Below are 22997 nucleotides of genomic sequence, written 5' to 3' on the forward strand. Positions count from 1 at the left end.
GGGGTCAAGCAGGGGCCGGGAGCCAGAACTCCAGCCAGGCTTCCTGCTCCAGCGGCAGAAACTGCTTGGGCCATGCTTCACTGCTTTCAGGTGCATGTTAGCAGGGAGCTGGATCGGAAGCCAAAATGCTGGAATCGGACTGGCACTCCGATCCGTGATGCAGGTGTCCCCAGTGGCTGTCCCACCTGCTGTACCACAGCGCCCACCCCTGAGGTCCAACGGTGGGGTCCCCCTTCTACAGCTGACAGAAGTGCTGCATCGGGGCAGGCATCGGGGCTCAGCTACACCGCGGGACGCCTGCATCTCACAGCAAGAGCGGCAGGGACGGAATCTCATCTCTGCTTCCAATGCGGCTTCCAGCTGACGCGCCTGCGAGGCAGCAGGTGACGGCTCAAGTACCAAGGCCCCTGGCACCCATGCGGGAGACCAGGATGGAGTTCCTGGCTCCTGGCTGGCTCAGCCCTGGCTGTTGTGGATACCTGGGAAGTGAACCAGGTAACGAGGTATCACCTTGCAAAAACAAAAACAGCAAAAAGGACCAGGCATCACAGGACAAGGCTGACAATCACCAGTCCTCAGTGCTGGGGACCTGTTTAACCTCAGTAACCAGAAGAGCCGAGATGCAGGAACCTCGTTTGAGAACATTTGCCCTTTAATTTTCATTCAAAATCCGATTCTTTAAATATTTTAGTTACAAGTTCTGAGCTGTGAAGACAGTCGTAGATGCTGCAGGCACTCAGTATCGGCTCCCACCCCTGCCCCCTCCCCCACCTCCAGGTCTTGCTTCTTGGCTCAAGATACAAAGTCTGCTGCTCACTAACCGATGGCCCCGGTGTCAAGTGTCAGCGGCCTCAGGCCTGGATCTGGCTGGAGTCATGGAGCCCCAGAGCATTCTCCGTGCTGTGCCCAGACCCACGGGGCAGTCCCTCAGAGACACCAGCAGTATTTCACCAGGCTATACGAACACCCTAAGGCTGGTTGCCCCTCTGTCCTCTCCACCCCGAGATCTGTGTCCTGCAGGAAACAGCAGGCCCTCCCCTCCCCAGGCCACAGCAGGAAGATGAGAAGGGCCGCCCAGTCCACGTGTTTATGCCAGCTGGAGTCTGAGCACCAGTCAACCTGAGCTGGCCCAGAGGAAGCCTCCCCTCCCCTGGCTCCACCAGGGCACCCTCTGTCCCACACCCTGTCCCACGACCAGGATACGCTAGAATCTGCTCTAAATGACATCAATGTTCCAGAGTGGTTCCTAGCAGCCTGGAGAGGGTTGGCATGACCACAGCTGTGACTGTGCCAAAACAAGTTTTCCTGGTGTGGGCCTACAACTGTTGAAGGCAGCCCGGGCCCTGCCCCGACTTCTGTTTATAACACAGGGCCTCAGGGGACCCCTCACTCCCCACCCCTCCCATCCAGATCCCCTGGCATGTGCTTCCTGCAGAGGTAGAAGAGGCACCTTAAAACCAACCACAGCCGAGAATGACAGCGCCACTGAAGCAGCAAAGCAGCCCTTCTCGGCCTGTGCTCAAAACCTGCACGCAGCTGGAATCCAGTGAGGAGGTGCGCAGCGGGAGAGGCTCCTGAGCGGAGGCAGGCACCCCCGGACGTCTGGAGCAGGCTCTCACACAGGGACTTCCCACCGGCACACTGCCGGGTCTCTGCAGAGGGCTGCTGGCGGAAAGGCAGGAGTATCAGCGTGCATCCACGAAGGCTCTCTCCCTCTCTACAAGCCTAAGGATGTAAGGTATCTGAGGGTAAGAGGAGTGAGCAGAGAGAGAGAGAGCCCGGCAGGAAACCAAGAGAAGACCTGTGACTGCTGGTTTACATAGTGCCCTGGCTTCGAGGCCAACAGCATGTGCCTGCCTGTCACCAGGCTAACCCAGGACCCACAGGGGACAGGGAGAAGACTGGTTTTCAGTTCCTGCATGGTCGATTTGTAGGGCGTGTGGCTTCCTCCTAAAGGTCCAGGAGGAGGACTCTGGGATCCTCTACTGCTGCCTTGATTTTTCGGAGAAAAGTCACAGCCTCTCTGCCATCAATCAGCCGGTGGTCGTAGGTCAATGCCACAAACATCATGGGCCGCACTTCCACCTACAGAGAGAAGAGGTCACAGGTTTGTCCCCTGTGTCAGAGAAAGCCCTGCGGAGGGAGAGGTGAAAAGCAGAGACTCCAGGAAACCGCCCAGTTCCAGAGCCTTTCCTACTCATGTGGCCTCTGGGTACTGCAAACCAACCCCAAGCCTGCTTCTCGGCCTGCCCTGGGGAAAAGTCTAAGAACAAAGCAGCGGGGTGTGTGTGTGTGTGTGTGTGTGTCCTCCCCTCCCCTCCGTTAGCACTCTGCTGCCTCACTCGGCCTCAGCCGCCGCCCCCAGGGCAGGCTTCCTTCCAGTTCTTCCTGCCTGCAGCAGCTTTTCGGGATTACAATTTAAACATCTTTTTTAATCTCAACCTAGGGTCCACAAATCCTCTGAGACAGTATGCAAAGTTGGGGGTGCAGGTTTCTGTCCAAGGAGATCCATGGTTTCTGGATTCATAAAGGAGTTAGTGGTCCCAAAACGTTCTGAACACAGGAGTCCCGACATTTTTTTCTACTGACACGGGAGGGTATTTTGAAAAGGTCATGGAAAATGGAATTGAAACATGAGTTTATTTTGGTGCAAAACTTTTGAAATCTGTGCATAGTTTAACAACATACATTTTCCATAACCTTTTGGAAGATCTCTTGTATCTCCCAAGGGCCAGTTCAAGCCCCCTGACTCCACTCCCTGACCTCTCCCAACTTCTACTCCTGACCAAGCGTGCAGCCTGGCAGCTCAGACTCTGGCACTGCTGCCCGCTGTTGCCCGGGGCTGAGGGCGAGGCTCTCCTCTTGCCCCATGGCCTCCAGCACCCAGGAGGAGCAGCTGACTGCTCCCAGGTGACGGGCTGAGCCTTCCTGGCTCCATGGCTCTCAAGCTTCAGTCAGAATCATCTGCACATCTCCTGCAGGCCGGGACAGGGCCCAAGAATGCGCGTTTCTGACAAGCTGCCCAATGATGCCCACCCAAAGGCACGCTGCGAGAACCGGCGCCTCACCCACCATTCACTAGAAACTGAGAAATGGAACTGAGGCCTGCAGTTAGCTGGCTTTCCTTCCCATTGTCACCCAGCCATCAGGACCTTAGAAATGAAGGTGCCTACCTTGCCTCCCACGGCCACTGGCCTGTCAAAGATGGCGTGCATGCCCAGGATGGCAGACTGAGGGGGGTTGATAATGGGTGTTCCGAACAGCGAGCCGAAAACACCTCCGTTGCTAATGGTGAAAGTACCTCCATCCATATCTTCAATGGCAAGTTCATTCTTTCGAGCCTAAAAAGATTTCAGAATTGAAACATTAAGCCAGGGCTGGCACTGTGGTGTAGCGGGTAAAGCCCCTGCCTGCACTGCCGGCATCCCATATGGGCGCCAGTTCGAGTCCTGGCTGCCCCACTTCTGATCCAGCTCCCTGCTATGGCCCAAGGCCGTGGGCCCCTGCACCCATGTGGGAGACCTGGAAGAAGCTCCTGGCTTCGGATCAGAGAAGCTCTGGCTGTTTGCGGCTATCTGGGGAGTAAACCAGTGGATGGAAGACCTCTCTCTGCCTCTGCCTGTCTACAACTCTGCCTTTCAAATGAATAACTAAATCTTTAAAAAATAAATAAACATGAAGCAGCCAACCCGGCTTCCACCATCCCAACAAGGTGCAGACAGCCCTGAGAACACAGTGCAGGCTCTCGCTCCCACATGACAGCTGCTCAGCTGAGGGAGCAGTGTTCAACAAGAGAACGACACGATTCCATAGTCAAGGACTCAGTGGCAACAGTGTGGTCACCAGCGCGCTAAGCTCCAACAGACACCTGCACATAGCTGTCTCCAACTCCGCCTTCCTCAGGGGCTACACATTTCTTACAGAACAGAGGGAGCCTCCAGCAACTTGCGCTGCTTGCCGGCAAGCCCACCTCCCACACCTGCCCAGTAACCAATGCACACACTTCTCCCTACGTTTACCTTCTCTCCCAGTTCACTGATGGTGCGTTCAATATCAGCATAATTCATAGTTTCCACATTCCTGATGACAGGAACCACCAGACCCTGAAGGGAGTGAAAAGGTGTTTCAGCTGCAAATTAGCAGAACCCTTCTAGTCCTGAGTCCCTTGGGTCAAGGCAATGGTCTTCCCTACCCAGTAGGTTCAATACTCAGGGTAATTAACAAAAGCCTCAAACATTTCGGCCTGCTGTGGAGAACGCGCTACGGTAAGCAGATCACTGTTACCCATTCCCTCCTAAAAACACGGAATTGCAGAACACATCTCTCCCACGCGCTCCACTTCTTCCCAAGCTAAGGTGAGGGTCTCAGATCAGTGCTCCCCACCTCCTGCCTCAACATACCCGTGGTGTGGCCACCGCAACACTGATGTCAATATAGTCCCTGTACACCACCTCTTTGGTTGAATCATCAATCACTAGGAGAGAGAACACACATGTTACACATAACTCCCCAGGTCGAAGCTATGGGCAGTGTTTGTAGCAAGAGTAAAAATCTGCAGTGCTGGGTACAGTGTGACCAACACCCGACATGAAACACCCCTGCCTCACAAGTGGCACTTGGCACTCCACGTGCTCCCAGCCTGAGCAGCACCAACAGCTCCCCAGCCCCTCGCCGAGGCTGAGTGATGGATGGCTACATGCTGGCTCTCACAGGATGCCAGGTGCACGCTACGTTCCTGTGGCCTCGCTCTACTCAAGCCCTCCCCTAGAAGAGAATGGCTAGGGTTACTAAGTGTTCCAAAAAGGGCAAATTAGCAAAGGAAAGGGGGGGGTAGGCCTGCTGCCCACCGCGTTTCCCTGTCAAAGAGGGGAAGTGGGAAGCCTCTCTCCAGGGGACTTGAGAGGAAGCAGGTGGTCTGGCCTTAAATGTGCTAGGCAGAGAGAAAACCAGCAGCTAAAAATTTACCTCTAGAACACCTGAGAAAACAAAGGTTTGGGAATCTTTTCCACAGAAAGTCCATACTGCGTCGTCACATACGACACCCAGGGGAAGCACGTAGAGCAAAAAAGAGGCCCAGAGAACTTTCAGGATGTCAGCAAGCACGGGCAGGCAGAAGAAAGGGGCCCAGGACAGTGACGGCGAGGGCCAGTCAAGAAGGCACAGAACGGGAAAATGAAGGAAGGGATGATTGGGGCAATCAAAGATAGCCCTCCCCCTACCTAGAGCACGCCACTCAACGGAAGCGACTAGGGCTTCCAGTTCTAGTTCTTTAGGGACCTTGGCACCGCCGAGGACTGCCCCCTGCCACTCGTGCAGTGAACAGGAAGAGCGCTGCTTGTTAGGTCAACACTTCAAGGACACAGGGGAGTGAAGAGGAGAGAGTGAGAACCCAGTCCAAGAAGGAGGGACACGAGCTCCTGATGAGGCTCACTGACGTGAGACTGGAGGGCTGGGCTGCCCCACAGCTGCTGCCGCCAGAGTGACTGCGAGCACCGCCCTGGGTGGGGAAGCTGCTGTCTGGCAGAAGAGGAGAGAGAACTCAAGACGCCATTGAGGACGGCGAGGCCTGTGGAAGCTGTTGGAGTTCCCACGGCTAGGACAGCAAAGCCTTGGTGCCCGAGGCCGGCTGTGGCGGCAGGTGTGCTCCCACGGCCACCTCCCAGCCACTGCAGTCCTGGTCACGGGGAACTCACCGGCATTCACGATCGGCTGCTCCTGCAAGGCGAAGGCCGAGGCCTTCACAAACGCCGACATGAAGCCGAGCTTGAGGTTGTGCTTCTTCAGAAAAGCCTCTTTGTGCCGAGCTCTCATCTCCTGGATGTTACTGTTGAGACAGGTTACAGGACGCTGAGCGCAGATGAAGGCAGGACTGGCCTTTCATGCTGGTTTTTACCCAAGGACACAACCGGGGAAGCTTTTCCCTCACCCCAGACCATCTATCCAAGTTCATGTTTTCAAACAGCCCACTAGAGGTCCAGTAACTTGGTTCCTTTACAAAAACTGGCTAAAAGGATTCAAGCACCTTCATGTTCCGTAAGTCACAGATGTCAGCGACAGAAAATATGAACACGCCATCACACAGCACGCCAACATCCTTCCCTGAATGAGAAAGTCATTTCTGACTACACTAAAATGATGAACTCTCTACCGTTACAGCCCACAAAGCAAGCAAAACTTGTTTCTTATTAGAATTCTTTTTCAAAAAGCCACCAACCCTGATTATGACCTCCTCGTGACATTCCTAACTCCTCATTAGCGGAGACCAAAGAAACGCATGGGTAGAAGTGGGGGCTCTGGGTGAACAGCCTAGACCATACACAGAAGGACACGGCTCAGTCTGTAGACGTGCTCATCTCTGAGCTGGCAGCTCCAGCCACAGCTCATTTAAACGGGAACGGACACCCACCAAATGTGGAGGTCAGGGCTGGGCACCAAGACACAAAGATAAGAGAGACACAGCTCCTGCCTTTAGGATTAGTTTAATGGGGCAGGTATTTGACGCAGTGGCTACTAAGCTGCCATTTAAGCTCTTTGGTCCCATATCAGAGAGCCAGGGTTCAAGTCCAGCCTCTGCTTTCGATCCCGCACACCAAGAGGCAGCAGTGGCTGGCTCAAGTGTCTGGGTCTGTGTCGCCCACACAGCTTTAGCCTGGCCCAGCCCTCACTCTGGTGGGAATTTGGGAAGTGAACCAGCAAATGGGATATCTTCCTCTGGCTTTGATAAAGAAAAACATTTTTAAATTAGTTTAACGGACATGGTTTCCTGGGTATTTAGAAAAGCGGCCATGTGTGGACCCAGGCTCTTCCCTTCAGATTAAGCAGCAGGGCCGTCTGAGAAGCCTCTGGAACATGAGCAGCCTTTGCTCTGTCAGAGCTGGGTGTCTCACATACGCACCGCACGGTTAGTGGCAAAGTCTTTCACATCACTCTGCTGCTGAAACTTTGATATCTATCAGAATAGAGTTCCGTAATGGAAATTGAATTTAACTTTATCTCAGGTCCAAATGCTCAGTTCTTCCCTTCTCTCTACGCTCTAATTCAACATTAGGCAAGAAACAGAAGATGTGGCACAACTTTAACTGCCCCCTTCAGACCTTCTGTTTCTGAAAAAGGAAGTTTTCCCAGGGAGACTGATTGGGTTTAGAATGTTTGTTTTCCTGAGTCTAACCTTATTTAGTGCTAGGATTACCACTCTAAAGACATTACTGGTTCCCAAGATACAAGAGCAGCAGAAGAGGGAAGGCGAAGTGATAAACATCTCTGCTCTCAACCCTGCCCGAATGCGATTGTCTCGTCATTAAGCAGTTTCTATTTCAGAACTCTGCTCTCGGAGGCGGGGGCTGGGGCACCAAGGGAGAGGAGGCATTCAGAAAGGTCCCGAAGAGGGGAGCTGATCAGCACAAGACCCAAAGGACACTCGATCTAAACCAGATTACTTTGCACCAAGACCCCAGGCCTTTGTTAAGTGACACCCTGATTAGCTGCTGAAAGGAGGTCCAGCCACCACACTTAGCTTCCGATCAAAGCTGCGGGGGCAACAGCATCCTTCAAGGCCACAAATATTTACATGTTTTGTCTTAAGAAACGGGGTAGAATTTCAAAGTCCAATTCAATTTGTGTACAATTTGGGCCTAATGCGCTGAAACCTAAGCTGCAGCCTCTGTGTCCATCACAGCCCTGTGCACTATGGACGGGAGAGAAATCCCGGCTGAAATGACATCCAGTGTCTTGAAAGCTTCCCCAACAGAACGGATGACATCCTGTGAAATCAGCCACGCAGCCCTAGCTGGTGAACAATGCCACAGGGCATAGTCAAACCAGTCTTCTCGATTTTTCAGACCCTTTCCACAGGAAGACAAAATTTCCTAATGAAAAGATTCGCAGCCAAGAGATGACCTGAAAACTGATAATTTGCCTCCTGAATCCAATGTAAACTCTGAACCTGGCACACAGCACGTTCTGCACTGTGGATCCACGGTTACTTTCTGCTCTTTCCCATACATACTGCTCACGGCAGCAATGATTTAGGACTCTTCCAATGTGGTTTGTACTTGCCTGCCTGGTAGGGTCCACACTGTTAACATCATCTGTTATGACCATTCTCCAAATGCTACTTAAAGGCTTTATTAAAAGTTTCCTCCAGGAAACCCTTCCTGACCTACCCTTGTTACCTCTACTCTCTGCCTCACAAATGACCTCACTTTCTTCTCCACTTCAAGCTCCGTTTCATGCTTCAGATACTTATTTTTCTAGAGTCTACTTTATGTTCACCCGAATCAGACAGAAAGCTCTAGGAGGCTGGGACTCTTGTTCACTCATTATAGCCCTCTTGAATTCCACAGTGTAATTCCTTATATATAGCGAGGAAAAACAAAAGACATGACAACCTATGTTCCTCACCTGCCCGATTCCAAGTTACTCAGTCACACGCATAAGGAGCAGTCACTGTGAGGAAAAGGCAGGATGAGGTGCCCTGGTTCAGGCACTGCTGTTAAGGGTTCTCCAGCCAAGGGATATTTAAGAATATTTATGGGGGGAAACTTGGGGGGTTGGGAGGACAGCGCTGTGGCATAACGGGTAAAGCTGCCACCTACAGTGCTGGCATCCCATATAGGCACTAGTTCGAGTCCCAGCTGTTCCACTTCCGATCCAGCTCTCTGCTGTGGCTTGGGAAAGCAGAAGATGGCCCAAGTCCTTGGGCCCCTGCACCCATGTGGAAGACCCAGAAGAAGCTTCTGGCTCCTGCCTTCAGATTGGCTCAGCTCCAGCCGTTGTGGCCATTTGGGGAGTGAACCAACAGATGGAAGACCTTTCTCTCTGTCTCTCCCTCTCTGTAAATCTACCTCTCAAAAAAAAAAAAAATTACGCGCTGGGGCCAATGCTGTGGCATACAAGGTAAAGCACCACCTGCAGTGCCGGCATCCCATATGGGCGGCAGTTCTAGATCCGGCTACTCCACTTCCAATCCAGCTCTCTGCTATGGACTGGGAAAACAGAAGATGGCCCAAGGCCTTGGGCCCCTGCACCTACATGGGAGACCTGGAAGAAGCTCCTGGCTCCTGATCGACCCAGTTCTAGCTGTTGTGGCCATCTGGGGAGTGAAGCAGAGGATGGAAGACTTTCCCCCTCTCTGCCTCTCTAACTCTGCCTTTCAAATAAATAAATAAATAAATAAATAATCAGCTTCATTTGTCAGAAATCCCAAAATTTGGCTGGCGCCGTGGCTCAACAGGCTAATCCTCCGGCTTGCGGCGCCGGCACACTGGGTTCTAGTCCCAGTCAGGGTGCCGGATTCTATCCCAGTTGCCCCTCTTCCAGGCCAGCTCTCTGCTATGGCCTGGGAGTGCAGTGGAGGATGGCCCAAGTGCTTGGGCCCTGCACCTGCATGGGAAACCAAGAGAAGCACCTGGCTCCTGGCTTCGGATCGGCACAGCGCGCAGGCTGCAATGTGCTGGCCATAGCGGCCACTTGGGGGTGAACCAATGGAAAAGGAAGACCTTTCTCTCTCTCTCACTATCCACTCTGCCTGTCCAAAAAAAAAAACAAACCCAAAATTTGGGTAAAAAAGTCTAAAAGGCTCAATTTTAAGGTCACAGCAGAGACAGGCACGGTATGGGGAAAGCCCACTACAGGATGAGACTAAGAGGTCACACTCTAAGTCAACAACAAGCACTGTAGGAAGTACCTCCTCCCCATCCCCTGACCCCAATAAAGCTAGTTTTGGAATCAGCACTAGGTAAGAACTGGGGCAAGTTCCAGTGCTCGCCATGGGAACAGGAGGGACCGGAGACCCCACCTCATGTCAATCTCATTGAAAGTCGTCAGCATCGCACACGTGTTCTGGGCCTCCTTCAGACGCTGAGCGATGCGCTGCCGCATCCTGTTCATTTTCTCCTGAAAGTGAAAGCGGAGCAAGCACTGAGGGTCCGGTCTCTCTGGGTCAACCATTCCCCACGGAGCCACAGAGGGAGCTCGGCTTGCCAGGTGTGGGGGACGAGAACTGACCCCAGGATCTGAGCACAACGCACACCTGCTGCTTCCCACTTCCTGCTCTGAGCAGAACAAGAACACAGCCAAGACTGCTCCCTCAGATAGGCCCCAAGTTTGACTAAGAATGGAGGCCCAGGAAATGGTCTGATTTAAAAACCAAAGCCAATTTATTAAAAGGAAGAATGTGGTATAGTTTCAGCCAGCCTAAGAATCACAACAGGAAAGGCAATTTCTGTTTATAAGGACTTGCATGAGAATAGCGGAACCTCACATGCAACAAACTTGAGGCATTCTCAGGCAGGCGAACCCACACTTTTGACCATACTTCCTTGAGGTTTTATGTCTGCCCCATAGCTACTGCTTATGTGTAGTATCCCCTAGCTACAGCCAAGTATTCCGGAAGTATAGGAATAGAACACTCTGGAAACCACCTCTCTGAAGTGGGTATCGTCGTAGGAGGTAGAGGGTATGTTACCAAACTACCACTCAAGGCATTTCACTGGTAGCATAATTCAGTGGAAAAACCACTGGACAAGTGGGCACAAAACCTCAGGTTCTAGTACTATCACTTGATGGTTACAAGTCACTTCCTGAACTGTTTCTCTGTCAAGGCCAAGGGAGTAAGCTGCTAGTCACACAAAGGTAGGTACCACCCCCCGCCAACCCCGCTAACCTCTGCGTCTTCCCTCAAGTGGTCCCCAGAGGCTTACCCGATGTTCGGTCCGCACACCTGGTTCAGCTGGTGGAGCAGCAGCAGTGGGTTTTACTGCAGACACTGCAAAGAGAGGGTGCAGCTCATGAGGGAAGGCAGGGAGCGTCGAGGTTGAGTGCACGCCAGTGCCTTCAGAGCGCACTGACATTTAATCCTGAAGGTATTCCGAGCTGTGTCAGCAGCACCTGACTTCCCAGATGCACATCTGCCCAGGGAAGTTAAGTGATTAGCATAAATTCAGAATTGGCAAACAGAAAGCTGGGAGAAAAACCCAGGTCTTCAAAGTTTACACTTGTCTACAAACAGCCAAACCGGCCTGTGCAAGGCCATTAGTCTCAGACTGCACTGTGAGGTGCACAACATTACGCAAGAGGGAGAGGTTTACCCGGTTTGCTGGAAGGAGGTTGTGAGGGCGAGGGCACGGGTGGCATCCGAGTGGGCATGGGGGCTGCAGGGGGAGGAGGAGCTGCTGATGGTGCAGGCTCTGCTTTTGGGGCTGCAGCAGGGGCTTCAGCTGGCTTGGGCTTAGCAGGAGCAGCTGGAAAACAAGAAAACCAGATGCCATCGGCACTGTCTGGAATGGAAAGCAACCCAATCACAGTTAAGTTCAGGGCAAACGCTGCATCTCCAATGAATTAGCAAATGTCTACTGGGCATTTGCTGTACACAGGAACTATGACAAAAGTACTCTGCTCCATTCCCCAGGGTCCCAAAATGTGCTGTATCAGATAACTCACTCAATTCAATTGCCTTCCTGATTTCAAATATCCACTGATCATCAAATTCAGCAAATACATTCAAATAATCTACTAAGCCTAAGGTAATCTCCAAGCAAACAAAAAAAAACACCCAGGCAATTTAAAATGTTGAAATATACATACGTTTACTACACACTTCTAATTATGGTAATACTAATAGTCTTATCAACACTCTAAGTGGAAGAATGTTCTCAGCTCTTTAAAAGATAAAAGTTTAATTAAGGGCTCCTTAAACTTAACAACACAATGCATTTCATCCAGAATGACTCTCACACTCAGAAGATATTATATCCAGTTTTATACTTAAATTAGAAGAACTTGGAGCCAGTACTGTGGCACAGCAGGTAAAGCTGCCGCCGGAGACGCCAGGATCCCATAAGGGTACCAGTTCATATCCTTGCTGCTCTACTTTACAATCCAGCTCCCTACTTATGGTCTGGGAAAAGTAGTGGAAGACAGCCCCTGCTACTCATGTGGGAGACCCAGAAGAAGCTCCTGGCTTCGGCCTGCCCCACCCTAGCCATTGTGCCACCTGGGAAAGGAACCACCGGATGGAAGAGCTCTCTGTAGCTATTTCAAATAAATAATCTTATAAATAAATGAAAGAACTTTCCTTTGTTCTGACAGTAAATGAATGCTAAGATGGACTTCCTCAACTGGAAGACTCACTCTTATTTCCTTGCCTGCTACTATACAGTTTTTTCTCCTTTGAGCTTCTGATCTTGGCCTGATCAACCTCCTGTTTGACTATGTTAATAATTAAAAAGAAACAAACTGTGGTATTACAGCACTTAATGAAGACTCAGAAAATCAGTTATTTTCTATGTCTAATACTGACTGAGATTCAGCATAAATTCCTTTTTCATTTCTTTCCAAGGGAAATACTAACCCTTCCTACAGATGTTGGAATACATATGAAAAGAAACTACTCCATTCCCCGAAATTAACACTATGGAGTCCTGCCTCTTCTCACTTTAAAACAGTGGCTCTCAGCCCTGGCTGTGTATCAGAATCACTTGAGGAAGCATTAAAAAACAAAAAACAAAAAAAAAAAAAAGCTGACAGATCCCCAGGATCTAATAAACCAGGACATGGGGCCTAGTCATCTGCAATACTTTACAAAGGTCCCATGTGATTCTGATGCCCGGGCTGGGACAGAGTTGATAGAATTTGGGGATCATTATCTTTAGAATCTTCTAAATTTCTAGTATACCTTCAAGAAAAAATTCCGGGGCTGGTGCTATGGTGCAGTGGGTTAAGCCAGCGCTGGTATCCCATATGGCCGCTGGTTCAAGTCCCAGCTGCTCCACTTCCAATCCAGCTCCCTGCTAATACACCTGGGAGAGCAGCTGAAGATGGCCCAAGTGCTTGGGCCTCTGCACCCACATGCGAAACCTGGATGAAGCTCCTGGCTCCTGACTTCAGCCTGACTGTTGCAGCCATTTGGGGAGTGAATCAGCGGATGGAGGATGGATCTGTGTCTCTCCTTCTCTCTCTGTAACTCTGCCTTTCAAATAAATAAATAAATTTAAGAAAAGAAAAAACCCAAGGCAGGCATTGCTAACGCTTGGGATGCCTACATCCTATACCACCAAGCCTGGTTTGCTTCCAATCCAGCTCCTGCTCATGTGCCCAGAAGACAACAGATGACGGTTCAAGTATTTGAGTCCTGCCACTTGCACAGGAGACCCAGATGGAGTTCCTGGCTTTTGGCTTTTGCCTGGCCCAGCTCTGGCTGTTGCAGACATTTGAGAGTAAACCAATGGATGAATGATGTCTTTTTCTTTAACAAAAAAAGAAAGATCCATGGAAAGGGGCTGGTGTTGTCATGCAGCAAGTTAAGCCTCCACGGTCACACCGGCATCCTGTATGAGCCTGGTTGATCCTGGCTGCTCCTCTTCTGATCCAGCTCCCTGCTAATGCACCGGGGAAAGCAGCAGAAGATGGCCCAAGAGTCTGGGGCCCTGCCGCCTACATGGTAGATCTGGATGGGGTTCCAGGCTCCAGCCTTTGGCATGACCCAGCCCTGGCCATTGCTGCCATCTGGGGAATGGACCACAGGATGGAAGATATTGTTATGTGTATGTGTGTCTCTCTCACTCTCTCCCTTTCTCTGTGTAACTCTGTGTTTCAAATAAATCAAATATTTTTTAAAAAAGAAATAGCCTTGAAAATAATTATGAGGTTTTATAAAAATACCTTTTTCTTCCTGAATTTAAGGCTCACACTATTATTATTATTATTATTATTATTATTATTATATTATCCCTCTCATCCTTTCAACTAAGGACAGTGGAATATTTGGAGTTTGAGGGAATTATAAGTTAAGCTCAGCCCCAATCCCAGCAGGGAACACTGGAGACCTTGACCACCAGGAGAACTCCTTTACCACCAGTTTTCCTGAGCGTGAAGAGAGGGGTGCCTCCTTCAACCTTCCCCCCATCAGGTACCAAAAGAGCTTCAATCACGCCATGGGCCGGTGACGGAACCTGCACAGATGTCTGGAAGAGGGAGACAGATGGACAGTCTAAATTGTTATGCAGCATTAGAAAATTAATTGTATAGAATCTCCACTATGAATCACTAGAGGTACAATATAGTTATATAAGACCCTGCACGTAGAAATACCTAAGGCCACACTTCCAGGACAACAGTGATCACAGGGGTGGATGTTCCGGCACAGTGGGTTCTCCTGTCTCTTGAAACGCTTTCATCCCCTACTGAGCAGCCTGGATTCAAGTCCTGGATCTACTTCCAATGTCAGCTTCCTGCTAATGCACACCAATAGGAGGTAGCAGATAATGGTCTAAGTACTTAGGTTCCTGCCGCTGTGGGAGACCTGGACTGAGTTCTTAGCTCCTAACTACAGCCTGGCCCAGCCTTAGCTGTGTGGGCATTTGAGGGAGTGAACTAGGGGTTGGGAGATCTCACCCTCCCTCTTTGTCAATCTGATTTTCCAATAAATAAATAAACAGAACAAAAAAAGTGATCACAGTCCACGCTACTATGAAGATTCACCCATCTTATCCTTTCTCAGACACACTAAGGCAAAAATTCAGTTAATGTGTTTCCAAGTGATACACAACAGAAACTAGAAACAGTTCATGTATCACAAAAAAGCGAGCAGACTAAAGCTACCCAAGTATACAGAACAATCTAAAAATAAACCTGAAAATTTTTTCTTTTAATGAACGATCTTAGTATTTTGACAACTGAGGTTAGAGTTGGTTAAAAATTTTCTCTAACAGTTAAGTCCCTGTCTCTTTCATTAGGTTAAGAGACCAAAGGCAGACCACAAAAAATTGGCACAAACAGGACAAGCCCACCTTATCAGTTTCAATCTCACAAACCACTTCATCTTCTGCAACTGTGTCTCCAACAGCTGAAAAGACAACCAAAGACTACCTGTTAAGGGGAACCTCTACTAGACACAAAACCCCTTTCGGTACACGGGTTCCAAAACCCCTTTCCTCCGGGACCAGGGGAAAGTGCAAGGGCGTGTGTGCAGAGTAATGAGTGGAGCTGGAGGGTCTACTGGAGATCACGGAGGGAAGGGGAGACTTTCAGAAGTGAGAGGAAACAAAAATCTTACCTTTCTCCCACCTGACATCTCCCTCTGTGACAGATTCTGCAAATGCTGGCGTTTTGACTGTAATCACATCATTCTCTAGGAAAAAAGCAAAGTCACAAGTAGTCCTTTTTTTTTTTTTTTCCATTTTCATGTTTTTCTTTAATTAAACTCAGCCAGTTGTTGCTCTTCCCATTAAAATTCTATTCCCAGGGTGGGTGGGCTTCTGACTTAGGCGTTAAGCTGCCAGTGAAGATGCCTGCAGCCCACAGAGTGCCTGAGGGGTCCAACTCCTGACTCCAGCCTCCTGTTAATTTAGACCCTGGGAAGCAGCAGGTGACGGCTCAGGTAATGGAGTTCCTGCCACCCATGTGGGAAACCTGGATGGAATTCCTGGCTCCCCACTTCAGCCTAGCCCCGCCCCGATCATTGCAGGCAGTGGAGAATAAATCAGTAGTTGGAAGCTCGCAGTCTCTCTATAAACAAGCAAACACAAAAACCCCACTCCCAAGAAGGCAGGGAGCTGAAGGTAGATACTTACTGCACACAGCTGTAGTTCTGAAGAAGCGAACACTGAAGACACTAGTGTTGTTAATGCTACAAAGGAAATGCCAACTTTAATTCCTAAAGCAGGTAAACCACTCATATTTTATTTAGTTCAGTTAAATACCATGGGCTGCTCCCCCCTTAAAACAGTCATTGTTGACCAGCAGTGCTCATCAGTGTCGCACAAAGTGGGTTTTCCAACATACACGTGCCCCACCAGATTCTGCTTGGGCGGCAGATTCAGCACAGCCTGATGGCCTGGGTGCCTTGAACAGTGTGCCCCGTGATGCAATGGATGCCAGTTCTTACAGAACAGAGATTTAGATCTGGTCCTTTGAAGAAAAAATAAGCACCTTGGTCCTTTGCAGACCCACCAAAAGGATTTAACCTCCTGATTAGGTTTCCTTTTTAACTAACCACATCCAAGCAATACATGGCAACCCCCAGGGCACATGCTACTGTGCCACATATAACAATCTGTCTTTAAGATTACAGATTTAGATAAAGCAGCAAGATGAGACAGTTAATCTGGAAGTAAAACAAGGCGTTATGCCCCCACAAAAAAAAAAACAAAAACAAAACATGGTGTCTTCTATTCTGTTTTTTTTTTTTTGCTAGGAGGCAGTGTTGCAGTCCATTCTGAACTTATTAAAAAAGAATTTCAAAGACCAAGGTATTTTCTGGTATGGCATTTACAATCAATAGTGTACACTGGAGAATGACAGTACCCTGTATACTCAAAACCACTAACTGTGGTTACTTCTGGGAAGTGCCAGATACAGATACACACAGTATCTACGGTTATCTATAACACACACACAGTTTGGGAAAATGAATTGGACTAAAGAAAACTTTCACTTTTTAAGCTTCAGGGTTGTCTGAATATTCTACAGAAAGCAACTCCACAATTGAAAAGTGGATTTAAATAGCCGTTTGATATTTTTACTCTTATGGTGTCAAAATACCTGTAAAGTCTACAAAGAATCAAAGAAAAACATGTAAATTATTTTTTAAACATACACAATGTTCCATGTAAAGTTGTAACCATGGGGTGGAGGGTGAGGAGAGTAGGTGCTGTAGCCCAGCAGGTTAAGCTGCCACTTGGGATACCCGACTCCCATATTACAATGCCTAGTTCAAGTACGGCTATTCTGTCTGATTCAGTTTCCTGTAATGCATTTTGGGAGGCAGCAGATGATGGTTCAAATGTGTGGGCCCTGGCCACCTGTGTGGGAGACCTGGATGAAGTTCTGAGCTACTGGCTTCAGCCTGGCCTGGCCCTGGCTGTTGCAGGCATCTGGGGAATTAACCAGATAATGGAAGATCGATCTCTCTCTCTCTGTTGCTCTTTCAGGTAGAGGAAAATAAATAACTAAAGATTAAAAAAAAGACGAAAGTTTGTAACCATGTAAAAGTACATGCCCTTGAAGGAAAACTTTTGAGTAACAAGCAAATGCAGACTGCTCTGTAGCCAGAGCGCAGGGGCCTCTGAGAAGAGGCCCTCAATGGGGCTACAGGACAGTAAGGAAGTCTTCTCATGGTTACTCTTGTCAAATTCTGAACCATGCAATTACCTCTTCAATAAAAACATAAGATCAAAAATCATTTTACAATGAAAAAATTTTGAAACAAAGTAGGGATATTATTCACAGATGTAGAAAGAAACAGCTGAGATTAGGATGACACATTTAGGAATGATCATACTCAAAATTTAGCATTTTTTCATAATTTATTTCAAATATTATATTTTTTGCAAAGGGATTCATAACTGCCCCAATCTTCATTTAATTTGAAGATTGGTAATATTTTGAGTTTAATCTTTTAAATTAAAAAAAGCATTAGCTATTTATTGCAGAATATTAGAAACAGCAAAAAGAACTGCTTATGGGATTATATATTATAGAAAATGAAGTCATTTAGCAACTTTTCTTCCACTAATCATAGTGTGAACATGTTAACATGTCATAATTTAATCAATCCTCTGCTATTTATTATTTTGAGAAAAAGCAAGATACACCAGCTAGATCAACAGGTACACACAATTCAAAGATTATAGTAGCCAAACTGCCTTCCAAGAAAAACACAAGAATTCATAATTATAGTACTGAGTACATTTTCTCAATTAAAAAAAAAAAAAAAAAGGCGGAGGGAGACTGATATTGTGGCACAGCAGGTGAAAACCCCAGCCTGCAGTGCCAGCATCCCCTATGGATGCCAGTTCAAGTCCCAGCCACTCCACTTCCAATCCAGCTCCCTGTTGATGCACCTGGGAAAGCAGCAGAGGACAGCCCAAGTACTTGGGCCCCTGCATCCACATGGGAGACCCGGAAGAAGCTCCTGGCTTCAGATTGGCTCAGCTCCAGCCATAGTGGTCATTTGAGGAATGAACCAGCGGATGGAAGACCTCTCTCCTTCTCTCTGTCTGTTTCTCTACATAACTCTTTCAAACAAATAAATCTTAAAAAAAAAAAGTGGGTGAGTGTTGTGACACAGAAGGTTAAGTGGCTGCTCGGGACACCTCAGACCATATGAGTGCCCGGGATTCAGTTCTGGTATCTCCACTTCTGATCCAGCTTCCTGCTAATGCATCCTGGTAGGCAGTAGCTGATGGCTAAAGTGCTTGGGCCCTTGCCACCACATGGGAGACCTGGATGGAGTCCTAGGCTCCTAGCTTCAGCCTGGTCCTACCCTGGCTGTTGTGGGCATTTGGGGAGTTGAGCAGTGGGTGAATTATATCTCTTTCTCTGGCTCTTTCAAGTAAAAGACAAAATTAAATATTAAGAAAAAAACACCTCATTGTGATGCACAGAGAGACGTTAATCTGCTGATTCTTCAGTTTGAAGATGCTCCGTGTAGAACAAGCAGCTTCGCAGCTGTTGGACAGGCTACTAGGGAGCATCCTCTAACTACCATTCTGAAAACACTTGGAATGCAAAGTAGCACTAAGCAACATTCACAAGCAGAAGTTAATCTGAAACACAAGTGGTGGCCTGCCTCCAAACTGTGTTATGCAACAATCACATTCCCTCCAAACTAGTCAACTGCTTCTCAAATGAGTTACTGCTACCAAGAGGATGCTCTCACTGCCACAATAAACGAACTCCTGGCCTCTAACCTCTAGCTGCACTTGTACCCACGGGACATATAGGAGTATTCTTCTGCAACTATCCTTAAAAAGGTCTCAACTTCCATTTCATTATCATCTAAACACCCTAGGAAGACGGGCACACTCCTGGTCAGACACTGGACTTGCGGCTCAAGGTACTTCACACATAAAAAACAATTATCAAGGTGAGGTCTAGGGACGCAATACAACCACTTCCATTCCTAGTCCTCAAAGCCAGTGAGGGACTCAAACGGGCACATTCAGAAGTGGCGTCGTAATAAATACCCAAGGTCACAGCCTCTGTACTCCCCAGTGATACTTACACAATCTTCCTGCTGTCAGGGCAACCTGGTCCCTGACATAAGGAGACCCCTGCAAGAAACAAAACAACTCTTAACCAACTCTGATCTCACAGGACACGAGGTGAAATGGAAGAGGTCTGCTCGCCCTCTAGACCCCGACACAGCGGGATCAACTGAGACGACGATATCAGCTTCAAAGGGACCTGCTTCTCACACTCTTCCACCGAGGCAGCCTTAACGGACAGAGCACCGGGTACAAGGGGTTAAGAGTGGGCACTGTTTGGAGAAGACAGGGGAGAAACCTAGTGGCACAACCCAAAGCAGTTTTATAATCTTATTCACCTTAAAAAACTCCTAACATACAGGGGTACCTGTATGCTTTCACATTAAGATGTCTCTATTCCTCTGTTCAAAATGACTGAAGCTTGACAAAGACGTATGACGGCTTATCCTACAACTGCACATAACCTAATGTGAGAAGCAGGGGAGTATTAGGTCTGGCTCAGGGCAGACTGGGCTGGAAGTTTTATTGCCTGAACTCCAGTAGCAAAGACGGGGCCATTTTAGGGCCACAGCCTCCGGCTTGTTCCAGGACTCAGCAAATCATTTCCTCACCTCTCATTTAGCCTCCTCCCACACTCCTTCCTGCATGCAGCCGTTCTGGTCCCTCTCAACAAGGTGCGAGCCCCTTTCTGCCCACCAACTGCCTTCATCGGGGTAACTGCATCTCCCTACCTGATGGCTAGCAACTATGGCTACTTCAAATATATTTTCTTATGTCTTTTCTTTTTTTTTTTTTTAGGTCTATTAACAACTCCTCCTGAATGATGGGCTCAGGAGGCACCAAATGAGAGACAGCTTCCTCTCAAGCTCACCTCCTCGCAAACACACCTAGAGTCCAGTCAGTCCCCTCCATGTCTGGCAGTCAGTGACTAAGCAGCGTATCTTTGAAACGGAGCAGCCAGCAGCCCACACTGATTCCTGGAACCACGTCCAATTTACAGTTCATCCCACAGCAGGTTTCATGTGCACAGTGCTTGAGGGTTTATAAAAAGCTGCACATAACGACCTCATTTTGATGTTCAAGGCTCATAGCAACTCTGAAGTCCTACAACCACCTGCCATCATTCCTTTTCATATACAAGTAGGGCTTCTGGGGATTAACTGACTAGCCCCAGGTGAATGCCCAGCCAAGATGCAACCCCACATGCAAGGGTCCCCCCTTGTCCTGCCAGTCTATAAAGAGGAGAATGTTCACTGACATTTCTCAGGCTTCCTAGTAGAGAAAGTCCATCACTGAGTGTCTACTAGGAACTGACAGCGCTGGGTGTCTCACATTCTCAGGACTCAGGATGAAGTCCAAACACTTTGCACAGTCCTGCACCATCCAGTCCTACCTATCTTTGCAGTCAGGTAGGCTTCTTTCCATTTCCCTAGTAGGGCAAGCCCCCGCCTGCCTAAAAACCTCGACAGAGCAATTCCCTTTGCCTGGAATATCAGTTACCTGCTAATTTCTACGTATTCAAGTCTCAGCTTCAATGTCACTTCTTCAGGGAAGCCTTTATCAGCATCCCCTACTCTCCCAAGCTGGACTACGTCATCCCACTGTCTCATCAACCCTGGACTTCTGAGTCCACAATGCAGTTACGTCCTTACGTGTGCATAAACATCCGCTCATGCTCTCCCCAGCCGCCTAAGATCTTTGAATGTGGAGACCGTCTGCTGTTTCCTGGTCACCAGGCACAGGGGCTGGCACTGTAGTAGCACTCAATAAACCATCTAGTAAGTACATGAGTAAATGAGAACATAATGGATTAAGAGTTCAGGCTAGGAGTCGGCATTGTGGTGCAGTGGGTTAAGTCATGGCCTGCAGTGCCAGCAGGCGCCCATATGAGTGCCAGTTTGAGCCCAGCTGCTCCACTTCCAATCCAGTTCCCTGCTAATGTGCCTGGGAAAGCAGCAGAGGACAGCCCAAGTGCTTGGGTGCTGCACCCACGTGGGAGACCTGGAAGAAGCTCCAGGCTCCTGGCTTCGGATCAGCCCAGCTCTGGTCATCGTGGCCACTTGGAGAGTGAACCAGTGGATGGACACCCTTTCTCTCTGTCTCTCCCTCTGTCTACAACTCTAGCTCTCTAATAAATAAAATCTTTAAAAAATTTAGGCTGAGGAGCCAGTGTTAAGCAGCTGCCTGCAGCACTGGCATCCCATAAGGGCAAGAGTTCAAGTCCCAGGTGTTCCACTTCAGATCCAGCTCCCTGCTAATGCACCTGGGAAAGCAGTGGAAGATGGCCCAGGTGCTTGGGTCCCTGCACCCACGTGCGAGACCCAGGTGAAGCTCCTGGCTCTGGCCTGGCGCAGCTGTGGCCATTGGGGAGTAAACCAGCAAATGGAAGATCTCTTTATCTCTCCCTCTCTAACTCTGCCTTCCAAATAAATAAGTCTTTAAAAAAAAAAAAAAAAGAGTTCAGGCTGGGGAGTCAGGTAGGCCTGGCTTGACCAGTAGTTGGCTGAGTGACCTTGGCCAAAGCACTTACCCTCTCTTGCCTTGGGTTATGCATTTAGAGAGATAATACTTCTCATTCAGGTTTGTGATGATGAACTAAAATACGCACAGATCACAGTGAGAAGAAAATCTGGTACAATGAAAGTCTACAATAAGACTAACTCATCCAACAAATATTTTATACAAGGCACCTAATTTTAAAGATAAGCTATATAAGATAAACTACTACTAATCTCCCCCCCCCCCAAAAAAAAAAAAAAAAGGATAAAAATCTAAACTCCTTCCAACAATGCAGACTCCGTCTTCTATCTCACGGCACTCTCCGCCTTAACCAAAATGCCCTGGCCGAACCCCCTTCTCCAGCTCCCAAGCACTCCTTCCCCGGGGGCTGTGGACAAGCTACTCCCTCTCTTGCTCCTCTCCCCGGGCTACATCCTCCAGGATGTCACCTGCCCACCCCCCCCCCCTGCTCATCTGGCCTTTCCCACCGGCCTGCGGGCAAGGACTGTGGGCTGCTGGGTCCCGGGCGAGGGGCTGGCAGGGGCCTGGCACACAGCAAACACTCCGTGACACTGCGGGTACAGGCGGCAACTGGACTGCCTGGCCGCTCTGCCCCGGGAGGAGAGCGGGTCAGGCGCCGGCCGGGGCAGAACTTACCAGGCAGGGAGCGTCTCCCTAGAGGGCAGTTCCCCTGTTGAGAAAGAAGACATCGTCGACGTCACCCGAGGTGAAACGAGGGGAGAAACCGCTCCTCCTGCGAGGCGCGCACGCAAAGCTGCCCCGGCGCCGGGGACGGGGCAACCTCCCAGCTCCACGGTCAGCCGGCACACTGCGTCCGCCCGACCGTCCCAACTTCCCCGCGGGACTGACGGACACCCCGGGCTTCGACAGGAGGGACGGGACGAGCCCCCGAGTGTCCAGCCGAGGCCGTCCGATGTCGGGACGGGCGCGGCTGCCCAGCCCCGGCGCGCGGGGCGGGGGACAGCAGGTGACGGTCGGTGCGGGCTGCCGCGGGAAGGCCTGCCCCGCAGGCCTCGAAACACAGCCCCGAGGGCGAGGCGGTCCCGGGCCGGCCAGCCCGCGGCCTCTGCGTCCCGGTGCCCTTGGTGCCGGGCCTGGCTGGCGCGCTGCGCCCCCGCCCTCCTGGCCGCCCGTCTGTCCATCAGCAGGCTGCTCACCCGCCGAGGCTCCGGCCCGGCCGGACCATACCTTCTGGAGGGCGGAAAGCGAGCGGCTGAACGCCCGGGACACGCAGCGGGACCGGGACAGCATCGCGACAGCAGCGCTGAGGGCGGGCGGACACCGGATATAGGGCCCGGCAACAACCGGAAGTGGGGCGGGCCGCAGCACCCGCCACGCTGCGAGGGGTGTTCGGAGCGAACCATTGGCGAGGGTGGGGGGGGCGGCTGGGCGGCGCGGGGTCCGGCGCTCCGGAGCAGGCTGTGGGGGTCGCTGAGCTGCCGGCCTGCCTGCCCGAGATGGCCCTCTCGAGGGTGCCTACGACTGTCGGCG

The 22997-nt window shown here is 49.9% G+C and overlaps 1 protein-coding gene across 1 annotated transcript; it reads right to left on the reverse strand.

Annotated features, from left to right (window-relative positions):
* Positions 1 to 629: 629 nt before the first annotated feature.
* DLST (dihydrolipoamide S-succinyltransferase) lies at positions 630 to 22796 on the reverse strand. Its single transcript, XM_062181815.1, has 15 exons — positions 22695 to 22796; positions 22143 to 22176; positions 19004 to 19052; positions 15570 to 15625; positions 15053 to 15127; positions 14787 to 14842; positions 13850 to 13961; positions 11088 to 11240; positions 10701 to 10765; positions 9797 to 9894; positions 5694 to 5824; positions 4401 to 4474; positions 4020 to 4103; positions 3174 to 3341; positions 630 to 2085 (listed from the first exon to the last, which is right to left on the reverse strand). Exons 1-15 carry the CDS (start codon positions 22755 to 22757, stop codon positions 1951 to 1953), a joined length of 1353 nt encoding a protein of 450 aa, XP_062037799.1. The 5' UTR covers positions 22758 to 22796; the 3' UTR covers positions 630 to 1950.
* Positions 22797 to 22997: the final 201 nt, after the last annotated feature.

The sequence above is a fragment of the Lepus europaeus genome, chromosome 22 (genome assembly GCF_033115175.1).
Source record: "Lepus europaeus isolate LE1 chromosome 22, mLepTim1.pri, whole genome shotgun sequence".
In the NCBI taxonomy this organism is placed as follows: domain Eukaryota; kingdom Metazoa; phylum Chordata; class Mammalia; order Lagomorpha; family Leporidae; genus Lepus; species Lepus europaeus.